Source organism: Leptinotarsa decemlineata, unplaced genomic scaffold (genome assembly GCF_025532065.1).
Source record: "Leptinotarsa decemlineata unplaced genomic scaffold, Ldec_3_MD MMD2_tig00004067_RagTag_RagTag, whole genome shotgun sequence".
In the NCBI taxonomy this organism is placed as follows: Eukaryota; Metazoa; Arthropoda; class Insecta; order Coleoptera; family Chrysomelidae; genus Leptinotarsa; species Leptinotarsa decemlineata.
The window spans coordinates 2,435,103-2,456,666 of record NW_027412602.1 but is presented as its reverse complement, the minus strand read 5'-3'; the positions used below and the strand labels follow the sequence as shown (position 1 = coordinate 2,456,666).

The following is a 21,564-nucleotide window of genomic DNA, read 5'->3' as shown; positions in this document are numbered from 1 at the left end:
GTATGGATTAACCAAATCTCAACATAATTCTCTGAATATCAATCTATATAACTGCTTGCCGGAGAGAATCAAATCACTATCTTTTGATCAGTTCAAAAAAAGCACAAAAAAATATATTCTTGAACACTGCTTTTATTCCACAGACGAGTTTCTCGTCACAACAAAGCAACTGAGTCATGCACTCAACACATCACTTCTCTGAAATATTCCATTCTGTTTATGTTTATGTTTATGTTAGTAACACTTTCAAAATAGCATATGTTTTATTGTATAATTTTATTCATTGAGTACTTTATAATGTATCTATTAATATATTGACATGCCATAAATGTATTTATATATGTCATGTGGTGAAAATATATCTATCTATCTATCTATGATTTCTGGCTCGACAAAACCAAAAAAGGTTCGACAAAAACGGTCAAACAGGAAAGCTGTGCTCACCGTGTTCTTTCACCGTGATCGACAGAGAACTCCATTTTCGAATATCAAAGATAAATGAGGCTCTCAAGGCGGTCAGTTGCAAGCTTTGCATCGACCGCCGACGCGATTCGTTCTCTGTATTTTGTAAAAGCAAGGCAACTAGTTGCCTTGCTTTTACTGCAAGGCAACTAGTTGAAATCTGTTAACGGAAGCAAATGTGGGGCTGAAAAATTTTTCTTCCGTAATACTTGAATGACCTCTAACAGGAAATAAATGTTTTTTACCATTAAATTCATAATAGCAACTTAACTGTTCATATTCATCAGAAATATTTTTTTACATGATGCACTTGAATTCTGAAATCATTCTAGATTCGTCCCAGAAATATCTTAATCACATTGAGTATCACTATTTAACACGACCTAGCCCAATTCTTAAATTTTCACAATGAGGTATTTTGTTATAATCATGCAGAAAGTGATATCAAACAGGACCTAGTTTCATTGGCAATTTATCCTGAGAATGATATTTTGTGGATATCATACCAGTGCAGAAAATTATGTGAAGTCCTTTATTGGTCTCAAGAAGGTAATCCTGCTATCTGGGTACTAGAACTGAATTTTTAGGTGTTATAATCTATTCAAAACAAATGCTGTCCAACACTTTAAAAAACTTTCAAAGCGTTAGTATAGATGACAAGGACAAATAAGATGAAAGGTAAACGAAAAAATATTTTGGTTAAAAGGATACTAATACCTTTATTTTTTTCTATCGCACAAATTGATGAAAAACAAAATCAATATACATAGTTGCAATAGAAATTAAGAAAACTAAAACTACTTTATACAATAGGTATTAAATATATTCAACACAATTGTCTGTTTATGATGATAAACTTTCCATTATTTGAAAACAAAAATTCTTTAAAACATTAAAGCAAAATGTGATAAAAAATTTCAACAGGTGAACATTTTTTACATGTGCGGTCATTTGGAAGGACTTTTGTGGCCTGCAACATAATTCACTTCAGTTCACTACTCAATCAATACAATGTATATATAAAAAAATTAATCCTAATACTTCATTCTAATTTGCTTTTAATGGATCATCATAAACAGTTTTCCATATGTATAGTTTTTCAGTCTTAATAATTGTCCAGCTGATATCAGTAAAATTAACTTCAACTCGTACCAATTCTATTTTCTACAGTATGTGAAAAATAACAGTCTAACTGAACAAGAAAATAGATGACACTGAGCAATACGCATATCTGTGGCTTCTTGTTAAATTTCAAGTGATATTTTTGACTGAATACAGAGTATGAAATGAGAAAAAAATAAATTTCAAAAATTCTGAAAACACTTTTTGATATTAGGAGAGGACTAGCCATTACTTGATGAAAATCAATGATACTATCCATGATAATAATTAAAGAATTTTTACATTTTTTTTAATTCTAGACATGTTTTGCTAATACAGTAGCTTCATCAGTCACTGGACTACAATTCTCATTTACAACAGTAAGTTACCTCACGTAATTGGTTAATAGTAAATGAGATAACAGGTAGAATTTGTAAAACAAATTACAATCTCAGCTGTTGGACAGTAGGTAAATTTTGAATATGAATAAAATTATTGGCATTATGAGAAAAGATTTAATAACGGTTCAATTTCTGTCCTTTATTTTTCAAATGTAGTATTTCTTAGTGTTGAAATTGTGTTTGTTCTCCAGAAGGTGGAACGCATAGCTGAAATTGGTCTTCTTCAGTTCAAAACGGGAATCTCCAAACGTAAAAGAAGTTTCGAACTGCAGAAGACCCATTCCAGCTATGTGTACCACCTTTTAGAGAACATTCAAGATTTCAACACTATCTACAACATACTACATATACAATATAACAGACAGAAATTGAACCTGCTGGAGTTTCTGGAAATCAATAAGGGCAAACATGAAAATTTCCTATTGAAAGATTAACAAGAGGTTAAACCTTTTTTCATAATTCCAGTAATTTTATTCATATTCAAAATGTACCTACTGTCCAAGAACTGAGATTGTAATTTGTTTCACAAATTCTACCCGTTATCTCATTTACTATTAACCAATCAAGTGAGGTAACTTACTGTTGTATATAAAAATTGTAGCTCAGAGTGTACTATCAATTACTACTGATGAAGTTATGTTGTTAAGGAAAAATGTCTAGAATTTATAAAAGTTTGTGAAAATAGTTTAATTACGACCATTTCTATATAATTTCTGCAGCTGATACAAAGCAATCATATTACTTAAAGATATTACTTCAGAGGTTCGGACTTCCATTGTCTAAAAATATGGCAAAGAAAGGAGAGGGTAAACAAATAAGAAAAGAATTTTAAACTGTTATTTCACATTTCGATGGTTCACTAACTCATTCCTGATAATTCAAGGTTACTTATGAGTCAATTAGAAATACTTTCCTCCATTCTCTTCTTACATTATTACTTATGTGCACTGGAGCCTGTTTTTTGGCGTGGCTGAATCCTTCATTTTTCGATATGCATACACAGATTCTTCAAACGAATAGTTCATTGTATTGTATTGTATTTCGGACTTGCTGATGTCGTCTTTACTGGGTGGTCTTTTTGTTCTCCCTAAATTCTGACCACCAACGGCTTCATTCATATCTGATCTGATCTGATGACAGCAGTTCTTCAGAGTCATTGGGTGCTACATTTTCGAGAAGCTGCTAAAGATTGCGTGGCAATGTCTAAAGCAGTCTATTGTTTCTTAGAACCAATTCTTCTTATCCTCTATAAAATTTTCAACATTTTTTATACTTCATATCTGGTATTTCTTCCTTCTAATATCTTTGGATATCATGTTAATATTTGACTTAAGTCATCTCAAAATTTTAGTCTCGAATTTTTGTTTTCATGTCACAAATCACACGCAAATCCTTAGCTCGCACAAGTTTCGACTTCAGAGGGTTGTCAGCCATAAAAGAGCGTAGGTTCCGTATTTGGTACCATTTTCAGACAATGGAAATCTGAACCTCGAACATTCAACATTTATTATGAACTAACTGAATTGTTACAGTGGGATCTTTCCTAATGAAGTAGGTGTGGGACATCGAAAGGATTAAAATTCAATTTCCTTCATAAGACTTACAAAAAAAACGGAGATATTTGTTTCATGTTTAGCACATGAAATTGTGTTTTTTTGTCTTTTTTTTGGTTTTCTCCTGAACAGAGTTAATTCAATTCATTTTTCAAAACAGCATGTGACAATCTATTATATAAAAAAATGTCAACAGATTTGATAGATATTAGATAAAGAGTATTCTTCAATTTGACTCAAATGGTGTAATTATAAAAAACTGAACAAATTACATTCAAAACAAACTGTGAAGTTTTACATTTCTAGACAAAAAAAAGCATAAAAAATAATCTGTTCAGTGTATAAGTACTGTTACTACATTTTGAAATCAGAGGAATAAAGTATTTTGGTTAAACATGTTCAGAACAAAGGCAATTCAATCGCTCGATAAAACACTTTTTTGAAAAAAATTTTGCTGAATGAACAGATTGATGGTCTCTGGATGCCAACCACAAACTAACTAAATTCCTTTACAAAATCAATAAATTATCAAATTGCATTTTGTGTCTGAAGTATTGTTTGTGTCAATGGTATCAACTAAAGTGGTCAATACAATTCATGTTTACCATAGCCTTACTATTAAATCATTCGGCCGCATTAGGAGCACACAATTGACCATGTTGAGAATACTCACTTTGTTGAGGAATCTAAAGTCATCTGTCTAAGTCTCTAATCTTATTGACTGGTATCATTTTTTGAAATTTCATTTAGAATACTCCTAAATTATGTTTCAGTTTGCTGAGCAATATTTTTTCGATGTGATAATTGACTAAATTCATATCTAGTTCAATGGGAATGGGGTGGTTCATAGGTTCATAGTTGAGTTACTGTAATACTCCACATCTATGACTGACTGCTTAATACTGACTACGTACTTTTAGTTTTAGAATTCAACCTAAAAGCTTATGTAATATAACGGCATAACATTACATAAAAATACATAAAAAATCGAACTCTCATTCTGTAGACATTTAAAGCTTAACATCAATAAAATTCACACTCTCATTTTTACACCCATTTATAACAACTCCCATTATTTGGAAGGGTTAACGTTAAAAAAGACATTTTGAATATATACAAATTCCTGACAAGATTTTTCTTAATAAATAATAAATATAAATTTTATTGGGGACATTAACATAGAAACACTCATGATGGAAGTCTTCTGTAAGGTGAAAATTCAAATAAATAGTTCTTTACACAAATTCTCATCGCATAAACAATCAAGAAATGTGTTGGTCATTTGCTGAATTTTCCACTAAGAGTTGCCTTGAGTTGCCAGCTGGAAACAAAAAAAAAAGAAAATTTTAATACTCTTAAAATACCTTCAATTTTTCAATTCAATACATTCACTATATTCATATGATGATTTCAATGTGACAAATTATGAGCACTTATTTGGTCCTTTAAAACAAAACAATAAATTAGAGTGTGATGTTTGATGAAACTATAAATATTGATATCAACGTTGACTTGCCCACATACACACACATATATATAGTTAGTGAAACTTGAAAGGTGATTGAAGTGACCTAGCTAAACATAAAAGTTATTAATGCCCTATTAGCCACATTTTTTTTCAATGCCCATTTTTTTAATCACACTGATAAAGACTAACCTTAGTCGACTAAAGAATCGTTAGCATGATTTCCAATGTAAAACATATCTTTTCACATTGGAAGGGGTATATTTTAAGGAGAGATCAAGCTGCCAGCTTGAATGCGTTAACCTTTAATATAAGTATAAATATATATATATATATATATATATATATATATATATATATATATATATATATATATATATTTATATATATATATATATATATATATATATATATATATATATATATATATATATATATTCGGGCTTTTGGCCCATCATCAGTATGATGCAGCCAAGTGCAAAAGCACGGAGTCATCAGTAGAAGCCAGCCGCACATTTGTGGTTTCGGACCTCTCTAGTTTTTTTCATTGATTTTCATAGCCACTGTAATAATAAATTCAGTTATGTATTACAATATATGTCCGTATTTAAAAAAAATAACGTCGCATTAAATGCACTCATATCAGATTAAAACAAAATTTGAAACAGTATTGGAAGTTTCTCTCCTTTTTTATATCATTCAAAATGTCGTCGATGAAGCCAAAAAACAAAATTTGACAATTCTAGTTTTCGGAAAAAGATTATTTTAGTTCACTCAAGTAAGAAACTTTTGTCCAATTCAACCAACCTTGCAGGTATTTCTATTTCCAAGACAGCAATAGCGGGATCACTTCCGAATTGAAAAATCTTGACAGAAATTTAAAAAATGTAAAGAAATGAACTTTAAACGTTCAAGCTAGTCTCGAATATACCTACACAGTAGGTTAAATGGACTGACGCCTATCAGAAAACAACTACTCCCCTGGCTAATACTACGAAGCGCGTTGGATTATATCCGACAGGCATCAGTGCAGGAATCTTCATAGAAAATTTCCTGCATATGCAATTGGCAATACAACTAAAAGAGTCGACCTTCAATTTTGGAACGGGCACACTTGCAGACCGGTTCGGGCTCATTAGCCACTCATCAGTGCAAGATAGTGACCATCATCGACCTGAAGTCAATGATATTCCATAATTGAAAATCCCCCCCACCCCCCATGCCCCCTCCCGGGTTGAGTGCCCTGAAGTAGAAGCTTCCCCCCCAGCTATTTAGCGAGAAGAACCTACTACCCCACTCCATCCACCCCCGCTCTCCGAGCGGTCCTCAACTTGCTGATGGGCACTTCAGCAAGATTGACATCTGACCTCTTTTTGGTCGAAAGTCAGCCTTTAGGTGCTTTTACTTTCTTATCGAATCGTTGTTTTATCTGACTATTCCTAACTGAATTTAAGCATGGGGACCCCCAAAAACTAACTGGCGGCTTTGTGTTATGCATCGAGCGTTTCTCAGTGCATCCAAGAAAAATTTTTAGCGTCGCGATCGCGGTCGAAGTGTTCTTCGCTGAACCTACCTGGAAGAGAGTGTATCTGATTAGTGTTAATTGAAAATCGGAATTCTTTCAGAGTATTTCATTCCTCTTCCTAAGTTGGAGCGAAACAACAAAATGTCACTCCATCTAATGGACGATATAATCCAACGCCCTTCGTGGTATTAGCCAGAGAAGTAGTTGTTTTCTGATAGGCGTCAGTCCATTTAACCTACTGTGTAGGTATATTCGAGACTGGCTTGAACATTTAATGTTCATTTCTTTAAATTTGTTTACTGCCAGTCTTCAAGCATAGCCCACTGACTAATAAGAAAGTTTTTCTTCCTTATTCAAAGGAATCGGGCAAATTACGGATATGCAGTTGGTTAATACCTCGTCCACTAGATGGACTGACATTTTGTTGTTTCCCTCCAACTTAGGAAGAGAAATAAAATACTCTGAAAGAATTCCGATTTTCAATTTCATCGACTTTAGGTCGATGATGATCACTATCTTGCACTGATGAGTGGCTAATGAGCCCGAAACCGGCCTGCAAGTGTGCCCGTTCCAAAATTGAAGGTCGACTTTTTTAGTTGTATTGCCAATTGCATATGCAGGAAATTTTCTGTGAAGATTCCTGCACTGACGCCTGTCGGGTATAATCCAACGCCATTCGTGGTATTAGCCAGGGGAGTAGTTGTTTTCTGATAGGCGTCAGTCCATTTAACCTACTGTGTGGGTATATTCGAGACTGGCTTGAACGTTTAAAGTTCATTTTTTTAGATTTGTTTACTGCCAGTCTTCAAGCATAGCCCACTGACTAATAACAAAGATATTAAAAAAAACTTTTTGAATTTTTTGGTCTGTATGCGATACCACTGAACTGAAATCCAATAATTCTAAAAGGTTTTTAATTGTAATAAACTTCTACAAATTATTATTACTAGTGTTAAATATACTGGGTCACTTATTACATGAAACAGAAAAAGTGATATATAATGGTGCAAATAATTGTATATTCAATGTACAAAATCTGTTAAAAGAATAAGGTGAATTTTTAAATTTCGCGGGCTACGTACATTCGATTAGCGATTTTTTATGTTGCTACACTTGTCTCGAACATATGTTCACAGTTTGAGCTGTTTTTCATGTTTATTTTTTTGTTGGTGAGAAGCATAAAAGTTAAAAGTGTTTTGCGTGTTCGGCGATTCTATTATCGAAAAAAATTAATCAAAGAATTTGCATCAAATTTTGTGTGAAATCAAGTGCTCAAAAACATTCGAAATGTTGACAGTAGCATACGGTAATTGTACTCTGGGTCATAAAAATGTTTACATGTGGTACAAGCTTCTCATAGGAGGTCGAGAAGATATGAATGACGATGTTCGCCATGGACGCGCCAGCATATCAATAACCGATGAAAATGTTGAGAAAGAAAATTTTCAAGGAGAATCACTATCAGAGAAGCTGCTGAGAATGTCGGTTGGCTACTAGCATGCAATTTTTTCGAAAATTTTGGGCATGAAGCGAGTGGCAGCGAGGTTCGTTCCACAATTGATGAATTTTGACCAAAAAAAAAAACCTCGAATAAGCCTTGCTCAGGAATTGTTGAATGACGTCAACGGCGATCCAGATTTGCTTGAAAGAGTCAAAACTGGTGACAACTCATGGGTATATGGTTATGACATCGAAACCAAAGTCAAATCGTCCCAATGGAAGAGCCCAGGAGAGCAAATACCAAATAAAGGACACCGAGTTTGGTCAAATGTCAAGGTTTTGTTCACTGTTTTCTTTCATTGCCGTGGCACAGTGCATCAGGAGTTCTTGCATGGTCAATAATGAGTATTGTCTTGAAGTTATGCGCCGCTTGTGAGAAGCAACACGAAGAAAATGATAAAGCGCCTGCTCACTCGTCACTGCTTGCTCGAAATGTTTTGGCCAAAAACACCGTAATCATGCCTCAGTCATATTTGCCCCCTGCGACTTTTTCCTGTTCCCAAGATTGAAGAGGAGGGGGGATTGAGGGGGAATAATCTGAAGGGGGCAAAATGAAAATTGATGAATCCATTTTTTTCGAGAAAAATAAAAATCACCTTATTTTTTTAACATACTTCGTATTTACCTATGAGATGATATTACAAATAATATTTACTGACAAATATAAAAACCAACACCCTCACCACCACCAGTTAGCAAGATTGATCAACTAAACATACATAATAGAAGTACTTTCAACTATTCCCCATTTGCCGTTGTTCTCGATCAGTGTTGATTTGATGAGCTGCTCCTGAATAAATCGAAATAAACTTGAGAGTGTGTCACTATTTGAAAAGTGAATCTTAACATATACAAGTGTATTTTCTATCAAATTATACATATACATCTATCAAGTACCCATAGCATTTGCACAGTTTAGACTTAAATAGTTTAAAGCAAGTGCACTCTCAATAAGCAGGCGTGTAACTATTTTGAGCCGCCCTAGAATCATCCTGAATGCGAACCCGATTATGCCTAGAGAGTACAGTTAAGAAAGGCTAACTCTGTATTATCAAGTGTGCCTGAAAAAATTTCAATCAATATGGCGCTAGCGTACCAGAATGTCAATATTACCAACTGAATGTGTTAGAAACTGATTCATTTCTGAAGTGTAATAGTAAAAAAAAAAGATTTTCAGTTTCAAGTAAATAACAGAATATGATAGAAATTAATTTTCATGAAGTTTTCATATACAGTGTCACACATAAAGTTCGCGACATAAGGAAGTTTTTTTTATTAATAGATATAATGAAATTTTGACTTCGCAGTTGTTTTGTGCTTGAGAAATGGGTAAAAAATAGCCTCTTTCCTTTTGTCATATGCTACTCTAAACCTTACGATGCACTGTTTGGAACCTTTGGTATAGTAATGAATATTACTTAGAGTTTTTTTTCCCAACACCAAATCGTTATTTTCAACACCTCGACACGTGTTTCGATCACCAAGTGATCATCTTCAAAGAGGAAGATTAAAACTGAAGGTGATCATCATCTAAGAGGAAGATTAAAACTGAAGGTGATCACTTGGTGATCGAAACACGTGTCGAGGTGTTGAAAATAACGATTTGGTGTTGGGAAAAACTCCAGTAATATCCTTTACTCTAAACCTGTCAAATTTAACATTTCTTTTGAAAATCCTCAAAAATCTGTTTCTTTTGGAAATTTCTAACAATGCCAAAGAAAATAAGTTGCTCCGTTCCCAATTTTATACCCTTGCTCTAAATTTGGACTCTCTACTGTCACTTCGACTTTTTTCCATTTTTTCTATTTTTCGAATCTTTCACTCAATCGATTCAAACAAAACATTATTCAAATTTCATAATTTGGATTAATACGAGACTATGTCATATCTTGCCCAGAAAATACCCGCATTGGCCTGTTACCAGAAAAAGAAATAAATACCCCTCCAGAAATTCGTCTTTATTGTTGCAAAGTTCATATGGTTTTTTCATTTCATTGTTATACTGACTCGGATTTTCAATGTATGGACGTTAATATGTCAGTAATCAAATAAACGTTCCTATTCTTATTACATTTGAATTCCTTTTTTTAATAAATTTTTATCCAGTTTGATTATTTTTTGACCAATAATTACAAACCAATAGTTACAAACTAATCCGAAATATCTTACTTTTATGTAAACTTAACATTGACCTATAGCTTCATAACTATTCGAAAGACTTTCTAGCGATTTGCAATAAACATTATATAAAAATTTCGTGATTTTAAACATTACAAGACTAATGCAACATGTCGGGGAGAAAAAAGTAGGTAGGTACTAATCAAATTGAAATGAAATTTTCCTTTAGTAGGCTTTTGAAAAAATATTCAGATTTGGTTATTGTCAAATTATTGTGTTTAATGAATCGAGTTGTTTCTTACATTTATAATTCACAAATAACTTTTATGTACAATTTTATCCACACAAGACAAAGTGGAAATCATTCTTTTTATGTGGTGAGAATGTGCTATATCGAGATGTTGCTTGTATTTTTAGTCACCGGCATCCAGAAAGAAATATTCATTTCAGTACCGTGGGAAGGATACTGAAAAAATTCAAAGAAACTGGCAATGTGGACATATGTTTCAAGAAACTCCATAATCCAATAAAGTATTGAAGAAGAATAACTCAATGTCTGTTTGAGTGTTGTTGAAAACGAAAAAACTAATATTGGGAGTACAGGGGTTGGCAAAGAAACTGTGAGAAGCCAAAGTTCATGCACAATCATGGGCAGCCATCACTCAAAAACAGTGGAATTTGACAGATAAAGCTCGAACGTTCGAACTTTATGAGTAGTTCTGCTGTTTGTTATCATATAATAAAAAAGGCATTTACTCAGTGTTTGTTTTCAGGTTAATGGCAATGTTGATAGAATGGATATAATAATCAGTCAAATTGACTAAAATCGACTATAAATTTTATACTGAAAGCCATATTTACATTGTAATTCAAAAGTGATGGCCATACTTGACAGGTATTTGTATTTGAGTTCATAGAGGTTTCAAATGATGAAAAACATAAATTTCAAACATATTGAGAGCATTCTGCAATTTCTAGATACTCCTATATTTTCTTATCTATTTAGTGAGCAAAAAGACTATAACATACCCTTTCTCTTGTAATAATATGAAATTAGGTCTAGAATTAGGAAAGCTCTTCAAAAAGAAACTCCATATTGTTATCTTTTGAAAACAGTATATTGTAAGATATTCTCTTATTTCATGTTGAAGATTTCTAATGTTTGACAATATCCTGTTTAGAAAGGCTCAGACATGTTGTTCGAATTTCAAATGCGAATAAAATCGCTACTACAAATGCAGTTTATTCTTCCTCTTGAAGATGATCACTTGGTGATCGAAATACGTGTCAAGGTGTTAAAAATAACGATTTGGTTTTGGGAAGAAACTCCATTAATATTCATTACTGCACCGAAGGTTCCAAACAGTGCATCACAAGTGCAGTAAAGCAGGTGAACTTTATTGTGAATCACCCAAATCATGGAATCACTAGAATATATTTAATAAACGTCATATTTTATTTATATTGTCTTCAGATATGGATGTCTGGAATAACAATCAGAAGTTTTCAAATATATCTGCTCTGGAAACTATCAAAAGTTTCCATAAAATGTAAAATGCATTACATGCAATCATTATCAGCAGTACCTATGATTTTATCATCAAGAAAAAGTAAGAAAATAACCGCTTGCAGCTTGCACATAAAACTGTGCCTTACAAGTATGAACGCTCAAAGCAATGACTATTTTACTATTTACGATTCTCAACAAAAATGAGAATATTTGGATAAGCCTGAATGAGCCTTTATAAAGTAAAATATACGGAGTCAGCTGTCACTACTTGGGTAGCTTAGGGGGCAACCCAATGAAAATACTTTTCCTCACCAGAACTGAAGCATAAACTAAACTAAACTGAACTAAAGTTTTTAGTTTCTCATTCTTCTTTCAAGTTATGTGGCAACACTAGAGGGTAATTATTCATCTGTTGCAAATATATAATGAAATAAAATGAAAACAACAATAAAAATTAATTGGCGTTCCGGGGCGACTTCATTGATTCCAGTGACGCATTTGCTTTTTCAGCTGAAGGATAACCCGGAAAAACCTGCAGCACCACATCATCTGAAGATCTTGATCTAACAATGTCCTCTCTCTTATAAAACAAAATGTAGGGTGTCTCCAGAGGCTCCAATAAATTCAATGCGTCACCAGGACACTTTGTGACACGACTATCGTCAAACTTAAACCAGTCCGTTTCTCCTTTGACCAAGGCGTAATAATGACCAAATTCAACGCCAGAACCACAGTGAACAATGACTGCATGAATATTATAATAGTGGTCTGCTAGGTTGAAATGTTCATCTATTTCGAACCTTCCAAAGAGTTTCTTGCTTCCGTTAGAGGTTGAGTTTTGTTTGAAAATCATCAGTGTTATTATTAGATTGACTGGAGCCTCAGCTATACTTGTTTCCTTATATTATTATTATATTATTTTATTTTTATCGTTGTTTCAATATAATGAAATTAACATTTGAATATAATTTACAGTTTTACATTTCCTTCAGTCTTGAATTGTTTTGATTTCATTAAGAGAGAACTTTTATTTATATAGCACTTGATAGATATAAGATCAAACCTCACTGATGTTTCCAACGAGGTCTGATGCTAAAAAAATATATGTGGTAGATATTATAAGTCTAGAAACGGTATGGTAACAACGCAACATAGTTTCAATTCATACTCCAAATACATTTGAGTTCACGATAATCATAAAAAAAGTCACTTCTAAGTTACCATTTTTGGAATTCATTAGAGTATAACTAAAAAAAAAATTCAATCTTCAATACATTAAATTTACCGAACAAGTCATTTTTTTGTAGAGAAAAATCAGTTTTTCATCGACCTTCTCTGGGTATTTCTACCTTTCACATTCTGAAAAATATGAAAATTGTAATGGAGAACTTTATAAGAGAAAGCAAATATTTCTAGTTTACCCCGATAAGCCACTGCGTAACTTATCGTAAAGTTAAGATAAGTATTATATAATTTGTCAACTTTTTTCTGATAGGCAAAATTATTGTAGGTATACAACAAGTTACTGATATGTAGAACTTTTTTTTGTGAAGAATAATTTGAGTTTACGCAGGAACTTATCGGGATAAACTAGAAAGTTTGCCTTTTCTTCATGTGTATACATTACAATTTTCATATTTTTACGAATTATGAAGGTAAAAATACCCAAAGAATATCGATAGAAAATTCAAATTGCTCTTCTGAATTCCTTCTCAAAAGTCTTCTTTGTTTCTAAATATCCACAACTACCAAAACTTATCTGAACCAAATGATTTATGTTGAATATATCTTATTAAAATGTTTCAAATGATGAAAAAAATATCTTGGTCACATTTTTGAGGACTCCCATAGATGAGTTTTGAGAAAGTTAGCAAAGTCACTTTAGGGAAAAGTTCAATAATCATTTTTCAATGATGACATTTTTAAATATCACTCAAATTCAATGAAAAATATAAAAATACTAGTCAAATATCTTAGTGTTTATGGCCAAATGTAGCAGTGGAGAAAACATTGATAGCTGTGTTCATCCATAAGCTGATTAATCATCTGTATACAATAACACTGACAGATATAAATAACATCACAGTGTTGAAACCTCCAGAGAAAAGATATGCACATTCTCAAAATTCTATATAATTTATTAACAGGCCTTTAAAGAAGTACCCAACTGAGTCAATCGTGACAAAGTAATATTTCTATGAAGCCAGATATACGAATCTTCAAACATGATGAGACCGAAGTTGTCTTTCATCTGAAATAAAACATCTAACACATGCAGAGCACCAGATTGACTATATTATTTTCATGTTTCAATTTTAGAAAACAGGCAAAACTATAGATTGGTTTTCCAAATATCCCTGAATAAGTTTTCTCTACTACGGTAAACCCATCATATTTATTTTATGAAACCAAGTTTTTGAAATAAAAGTTTCATTTTAGAAAATTAGATAGTAGTGGTTATCTGTAGTGAAAAAACCACTGGAGAAGTCAAATTATTCCTCTTGGATATTTCATAAAAACTTCATTTTGTTTTTGAAAATATCCATATCTACAATGCTTCGCCAACTATTGAAGGGAATAGACTATGCACTCACCAGAAATATAAGTAAAAAACTGAACATATATAGATATTTTTTTGATGAACATTTTTTAAATATTGATATCCACATTGGTTAATAGATGATTATCCAAGTGAGATACACCATTAATTTGCCCAAAATATAGCGGTGAATATTTTTATGATAATAATATTAAATTGTGAGTCCTCATTATTTACTTTTGACCTAATTTAGTCAACAAAGCAGTAGCAGCACTAATGAATTATTATTTCCATTTATTTACATTACAGAGAAAGCATAACACAGACTAATAAAAGATGTTCTTAAACATTTATTGAATCACTACGAAAAGAACTACATTACAATTCGACAGATTCAATAAATCAGCCCAACGGGTTTTGACGAGTCGAAATTGAAGAGTTTTCAGTTTCATTAATCATAGTAAATAAAATGGTTCGATTCATATATTTCCTTATTGAGCAAACTTGCGATTTTGTTAGCTACATCAAACATTTTACATTTTCTTCCTATACCTACAAATAACTTTCATTATGTTACTAATATTAAACAGTTTGAAAACTATCAACTGAAAATGACTGAATGTCATCAACTTTGATGAGTTTGTATAATAAATGGCAATATTGGGGGAAAAAGTTTAGTCTAATTAATAAAAATAAACTAACTTTGATTTGTGAACTTTACAGAATAAATTTTATTTTTATTAAATTCAAATATACTCACCATGTACAGCTTCTTCTACTTTACGTTTGTCATGAACTATATAAAAAGCTGTTATCAGGAAGAAAAGTCCTCCTATAACTTCAACGAAACAAGTTGAAAATAATGCATATTGCAGGGACTTGAACTTATTCAAGTCTGTATCATCAGTTGTGGAATTCTCTGAATTGATAGGGTTCATTCCTATTCTGAAGGCATCTGATAACTGAAACAAGATAATTAATTGAAATAATAGCACAGACTTGATATTCAAATCAATCATGACAATATCTCTTATAAGGATAATTGATGATAGTTTTTAAAAAGACATGCAATCGAGTCAATAAAGTATTTTGAGAATTCCAAAAATAATATGGCCGATTCTTTAATGATCAATTCATTAGTTTTTTTAATCCTCTGGTCCTTGAAATACATTTCACGGTTGACTTTCGGGGAAAAATACCACCTACTCTCCTCACTGTACAACCCACAATGCCTGATATAATTTTTCAACTGTGTTTAATTGGAAGAAATACTGAAACAGTTCAACATCAACAAAGCTTCTAGTCCTGCTAAAGTATGTGTCATCATACTAAAAAAATGTGCTGAGGAATTTGCTTCATCAGTGTTTTATAGGCTCTTCAGCCGGTCTTACAAGGATTCCCTTAAGGGACTAAACAATCTTCCAAATCAGTATCAACCAATATCTTCACTAATAATAATACTTTTTATTAACAAATGTGTGTGTTTTGAAAGGTTTCCGCTATCAGCAACCTGGTAATCTGAAGTCCGGGGTGAACCACGTCTGGTGTTTTCAGTTTTTCGTTTTGGCTTCTACTTTGAAGCCATTTTCGAAAAAGTATGACTACACTGATGTCTCAATCTACCTACTCCTCAGGTAGCAACAGCTTTAAGGGTTTGATGACCTAACGCTGGGATCTCAATCGGCCTACTGCCCAGGTCTCGTCACTGGTATGCGCAAGAGTTTCAGTTACTGGTATCCGCAAGGGTCTCAGTTACTGGTATATGCAAGTGTCTCAGTTACTGGTATCCGGAAGGGTCTCATTCTGCCTACTCCCAAGCATCGACTATGAGTCTACAAGCTCTGGTCTGGGACATAAATACCAGTATTATTCCTAATAATAGGAATTTGAAATCATATTTGAGATATTACTGGCATATATAGAGTGGCCCATTTAAAATGGAGGCACCCTTATAACACATATCACCTCCTCCTTCAAAGTTGGCACTGTACCGGGGATTGTTTTTACCCTGGGGATGGATCCCATCTCTCTTCGAGGGTGAAAAATATTTCATTGGAAATAAGTCTGGATAACAAAATCTATGGATTATCTAAATCCAAGCAGATTTTGTTCTACGATTTTTTTTCTCGAAAGTGAATACTTTTCATAACTTATCAGCGAATGAGTGTCAATTTTTCAATCAATAAAACAACGTTACAGACATTTTTTCGCGAATAACTCGAAAAATTGGTATTTATCAGAAAAATATCTCTTAGTAAAAATGTAGATTATAATAAAACATAAAAGAATGGTGAGTTTATGGGTGTAGATCCAATACAAATGGAGTAATAGCTTGTTGAAGACTGGTTCCTATTCATCACATGTCGAAATTGAAAGTTTCAACGTAAGTAAGCAAAAAAACAATGTGTCTTTTATGAAAAACCATAAAACTTCTTTAAGTGCTTAAACATCTTTTATTTGTTTTTTTTAGGTAAACGTTCCTGGGAGTTATGACGAAAATTATATTTGTCTCTATTGTTTGACGACAAAGAAATGTGAAAATCACCCCTTAATTACCACCCCAATTGAAAATTATCGTTAACACTTAACAGTTCACTTTATTAATATATTCTCTAGAAGTTTGACCGGTTTGAAGTACTTAGTTTTGAAATAAACTGAAAGTAAATTGAAAATAATTGTCAACACTTTACAATACACTTTATTTATTTATATACTTGTAATATGCTTTGGAACTGTGACCGGTTTGAAGTGCTAAGTTTCGGAAAAATCAAGCCTGAGGTGAAAAGGGCATTTTTATTATTTTGATGAACATTTCCTTTCTTCAAAATAACTCAAAAAATATCAATGATATGCCAAATATAGATATACCCAAAGTGTATTTATCAATTCTGCAATGTATAGTTTTTGAGTTATTTTGATGAAAAATCAGGTACCTACTCTAGACCGGTCAAACTGCTAGAGCATATTGCAAGTAAATAAATAAAGTTAATATCCAAAGGTATAAATCTACAAGTATTAATTAACATATCCAAATGAATCACACAGTTAAATACAGAAGGTTAAAATTTTGGTATAAACCAAATACAAATTTGAGGTTAAATAGTACTTTATCAACTTCTGCATATATTCCCCAGTCATCACCTTTATTGTACACTAGTGTCTACTAGGCATATTGAATAACTAGCCACCAAGAATTCCTAAATGCTTTCTTTTGTGTCTTAAGTTTATTTAAGTTATGTTATCTGTAGGATATATGAAATTGGGAATATTTTTGAAAAATAGCCCTAATACAAGTATCATCTCAGTTTTCAGTCACCTCTTTTCTGAATGAAAACACATTCAGGAATAAGTGAGATATGAACCTTCACATTTTATTAAATCATAAAATGCTATTTTTCAATATGAGTGTTTTCTTATTTTCACCTTCTAATTCTTTTGAAAATTTTTCTAGAGGTACCTTTGGACATATCACAACATTTTTTAACCTCTCATTTTTCGAAAATCTTTAATTTTCGAGTCTATATGTGTTTATTCATAAAAAGTTCATGCGATTTACAGAAATTGTCGATCTTGAAAAAATTCAGAAAAAAATAGGTTGACAGGAATGGTATGCTTTGAATCAATTCAATGTTGAATTCGACATGATTCAAATGGAACTGCTCACTTGCTACCTGTGTTCCCTGCTGCAAATACAGAAAGTTTCATATCGAAATAGAGTAATGAATTAGATTCATTCACATTTTCTATGAATCCATTCATTCAGATTACTGCACAATATGAATGAATAGTTATTTGAATTGTTTTCCTTTATTAAAATACTCAGTTGGCGAATAATTGATTATACCAAAATATACCGATAATCTTATACCCACTATAGGTTATTATCTAAAAAGCTTACCACTCCTATTAAGTACGGACTGCCAGCATCTCCTAGAGCATGTGAAACCAGTAATTGGAAACCTTCTGCTGTTGACCGTCTTGTGGGTAAAACAACATACTGCAAAAATTTGCATTTTATAATATGTTCAACAGTGGTTTTTGTAATATTTTCAAATATCTAACTCTAACTCAACTAGGATTCTTCAGGTTAGTGTATTAGTAGAATATATTGAAAAGCTAATGGTTATTAACATGTGCAAAAACTTTCATATCAACATACCTACACATATTATAATTGCTAGATAGTTTCAACATCATTCCATTTTTCATGAGAACTGTTATTCAAATCCAACAATTGTTTTGTGCTGAAAAACTGATTCTTTAATTGTTGATAAGAGTTGAAAGTTTTACAGAAGAACTTTACTTTTAATACCACAAGCGGGGTCTGAAACCAGCACAAAGGATTTTACTGTTGAAGTTGACATGAAATATACTTTTAGTTTTATTTCTTCATAAAAGTGTTTCAAGAAGGCTTGGATTTTTTTTATGAATCAATATCTTACAGTTAAAAACTTATTTGGGTAGAACATAAATTCAAATTTCAATTTCATCAGTTCGGACTTCCATTGTCTAATATAATGTAAATTGATTTGAAATCCCTGAAAGAATCTGTAAAAAAATTAAAAAGATCAACCAAAAAATAACAATCCCATCAATAACTGATGATAACCGAACTGATGAAATACATCTCGTTCTGCATTTGGGTATTGTTTCCTCACCCTCACCAGTTATCACCCGAAGACGATTGTGGATACTAACAATCGAAACGTCGTGACGTAACTTGGTTTGGAATCTTTTAATTTTAATTTTTCATTTTTTGTTAATAATATTTTTTAATTTTCAGCTTGTTTTTATATTTAATTTTTTTTTTTTTGGGGAAAGAAAGTTTTTGGCTTTCTACTACCTACTCCATCTTGATACAAAAAAAAAGGATGAGGGAATCTTCCAAAGAAAGGAAGGAAGTAATCCATTTGAAAATAAGTAACTTTATACATGGATGTAAATATCATGCAAAAAAGTAACTTTCAGACACAAACTGAAAGAAAGTCCTCCTGTTGTTGCTTGTATGTTATTTCTGTGTAATTTCAATTTTTTGTTTAATAAAATTGTTATGTTTTGGTTAATCTTTTTAATTTTTTTACAGATTCTTTCAGGGATTTCAAATCAATTTATATTATATTAGACAATGGAAGTCTGAACTGATGAAATACACCACGAAACATTGTCAACCACCTTCAACCAACGTTGAAATTTCTATGTGTGTGGGCAGAATGATATTGAAATTTTTCCATATTAATCAGGTCATCCACGACCACAACATGCATGCATGCACAATGCATTTTTTTCAATTTTACAAAGCATTCTATGAGGAGGCTGACACCTTTAAAATTAAATAACAGTAATCACAAAGGCATACATTGAATTATATGGCGTTAAATTCAACATATGATATAGAAAAAAAATACTAATTTTTAAATGGAAACTGGTATATGGTTTGAAAACTCACTATACAAACAATGTAGCTGAATTAACTCACGAAGAGTAGATTGGAATTTTATGATTGTTGTGAATAGTTTAAAAATTGTGATAACCTAACTATAAATCCAACGAATATTACTGGAGTTTTTTCCCAACACCAAATCGTGTTATTTTTAACACCTCGACACGTGTTTCGATCACGTGTCGAGGCGTTAAAAGAAAGATTAAAACTAATCTTCCTCTTTGAAGATGATCACTTGGTGATCGAAACACGTGTAGAGGTATTAAAAATAACGATTTGGTATTGGAAAAAAAAAACTCCAGTAATATTCATTACTACACCAAAGATTCCAAACAGTGCATCATAAGTATAAATCCAACGTCAATTACTGTTTTTTTTGTGTATAATCTTTCAATATCCGAAAAATAAATCATCGTGAATATATAAAAAATGACATAACGGGATAGGGGATAGCAAAGCATATTATAAAATTATCTCGTGATTACGCAATAAATTGGATTGAAAAAAATTGTCACCAAAGAAACTCATGAAAAAATTAAAAAACTCAAATGAATCCGCATATTATATTCTTTTAGCATGTAGCAATTGTATTTCAAAAAGCTCTGTGGAAATGGATTGTACCTGGTTGCCATAGCTAAGTGAAGAAGTTGAAAATGGAAATATGGATCTGAACTGAATTATCAGAAAAAATCTTGTATATGTATTCATGTAGAAACTATAGTATATAGCATCTGGACATTTAATTCTCTCGAAGTGTGTCAAAGGAGATATAGCTGTTTACAACTGAGGAATTGTTTTCAGCTATAATATCCCAAGGACATTGATAACTAACGAAATAATTTTATCACAGTTTTCGAAAGCACGTTATTTGGTAACATCCCGACGCAGAGGCATGTTACCTAAAATAACGTGCTTGAGGAAGTTGTGATAAAATTATGAGTTATTTATCAATGTTCGAGGGATATTCGGTGAGAAAATTTTTTGCAATTCGAACAAAATTATTTATTGAACACACAGTTATTAAAAGAACAATTCGTATAATGATATTCCGTTGATCTTGCTGTATTTGCCTCGGTCACTGCATAGGTGTTTCCACGCATACTATTGATTATTTGGTTATGATGTTCCTGATCAATATTCAAATATGAACACCAAAGCGAGGAAGTGACATTTTCGAAATAAATTGAATTACTGAAATGTCAAACAACTTTATTGTGTTGGTTGCTTAGCAATGTCATGACATAAGTGATAACTACCCGTGAAAACTATCCATGGGTAGTTATCAGTGTAATGATGGTTTCATTGGTTATTTCGACACACATGACTAGAAATAGACAAATTTGATAGGATAATTTTTTTGGCAAAAAATTTTCAATTGAATTTTAAGTTTTATTTTCCAAAGTGTCGACCACCTAAAGAAAGCCAAGTATAAAAAATTCAATTTTGTTCAACTGATTATTCAATTTGTAGGCAAAATTTATGGATATGACAAGTTACTGACAATTGGACATTTCAGTGTTTATAGTACGCAGTAACTTTTCGGGGTGAACTTTTCAGTTTGTCGTTCATTACACTTCAGCAGATTCTCTTCGATTTAGCTTCGTTCATTTTTCAGATTGTGGAAGGTTATTCTCGTACACCCAAAAAACAGTAATAAACACTGACACCTCCACAAAAATGTCTTTCAAAGAATATAGAAATCCAAAAAACACTTTGTTATAAATTAGTGAAACTCCTATTCAATTTTATTGTTGAATGAAATGCTAAATCAAAAAATATTTTTTATTTTACACTATTTCATGTACTTCAGTAGTATTAGACATAAGAAAGATTTCTGCCGATTCTGAATTTTCCGCTAGACTTCAATGTCATATAAAGGTTGCCTTTTATGTTTCCTCAAAGATTATTAGGTGGCGGAATTGAAAGGTAGCTTCACAATATTCATAAAAT

The 21,564-nt window shown here is 32.1% G+C and overlaps 1 protein-coding gene across 4 annotated transcripts in view; it reads right to left on the bottom strand.

Annotated features, from left to right (window-relative positions):
- Positions 1–2,263: 2,263 nt before the first annotated feature.
- Positions 2,264–21,564, bottom strand: part of spin (lysolipid transporter protein spinster) — a 175,486-nt gene continuing 156,185 nt past the window's right edge. For 2 of the 4 annotated variants that reach the window (XM_023174734.2, XM_023174733.2), the window contains exons 7-9: positions 18,073–18,171; positions 14,935–15,136; positions 14,512–14,726 (exon numbers count right to left, since the gene is read on the bottom strand). In XM_023174734.2, the coding sequence (XP_023030502.1) occupies positions 14,626–14,726; positions 14,935–15,136; positions 18,073–18,171 (402 nt within the window). In that variant the 3' untranslated portion in view covers positions 14,512–14,625. Of the gene's footprint in view, positions 4,839–8,726; positions 8,798–14,511; positions 14,727–14,934; positions 15,137–18,072; positions 18,172–21,564 lie in introns of those variants that run through there. The other 2 variants (XM_023174736.2, XM_023174735.2) reach the window with 2 other exon arrangements.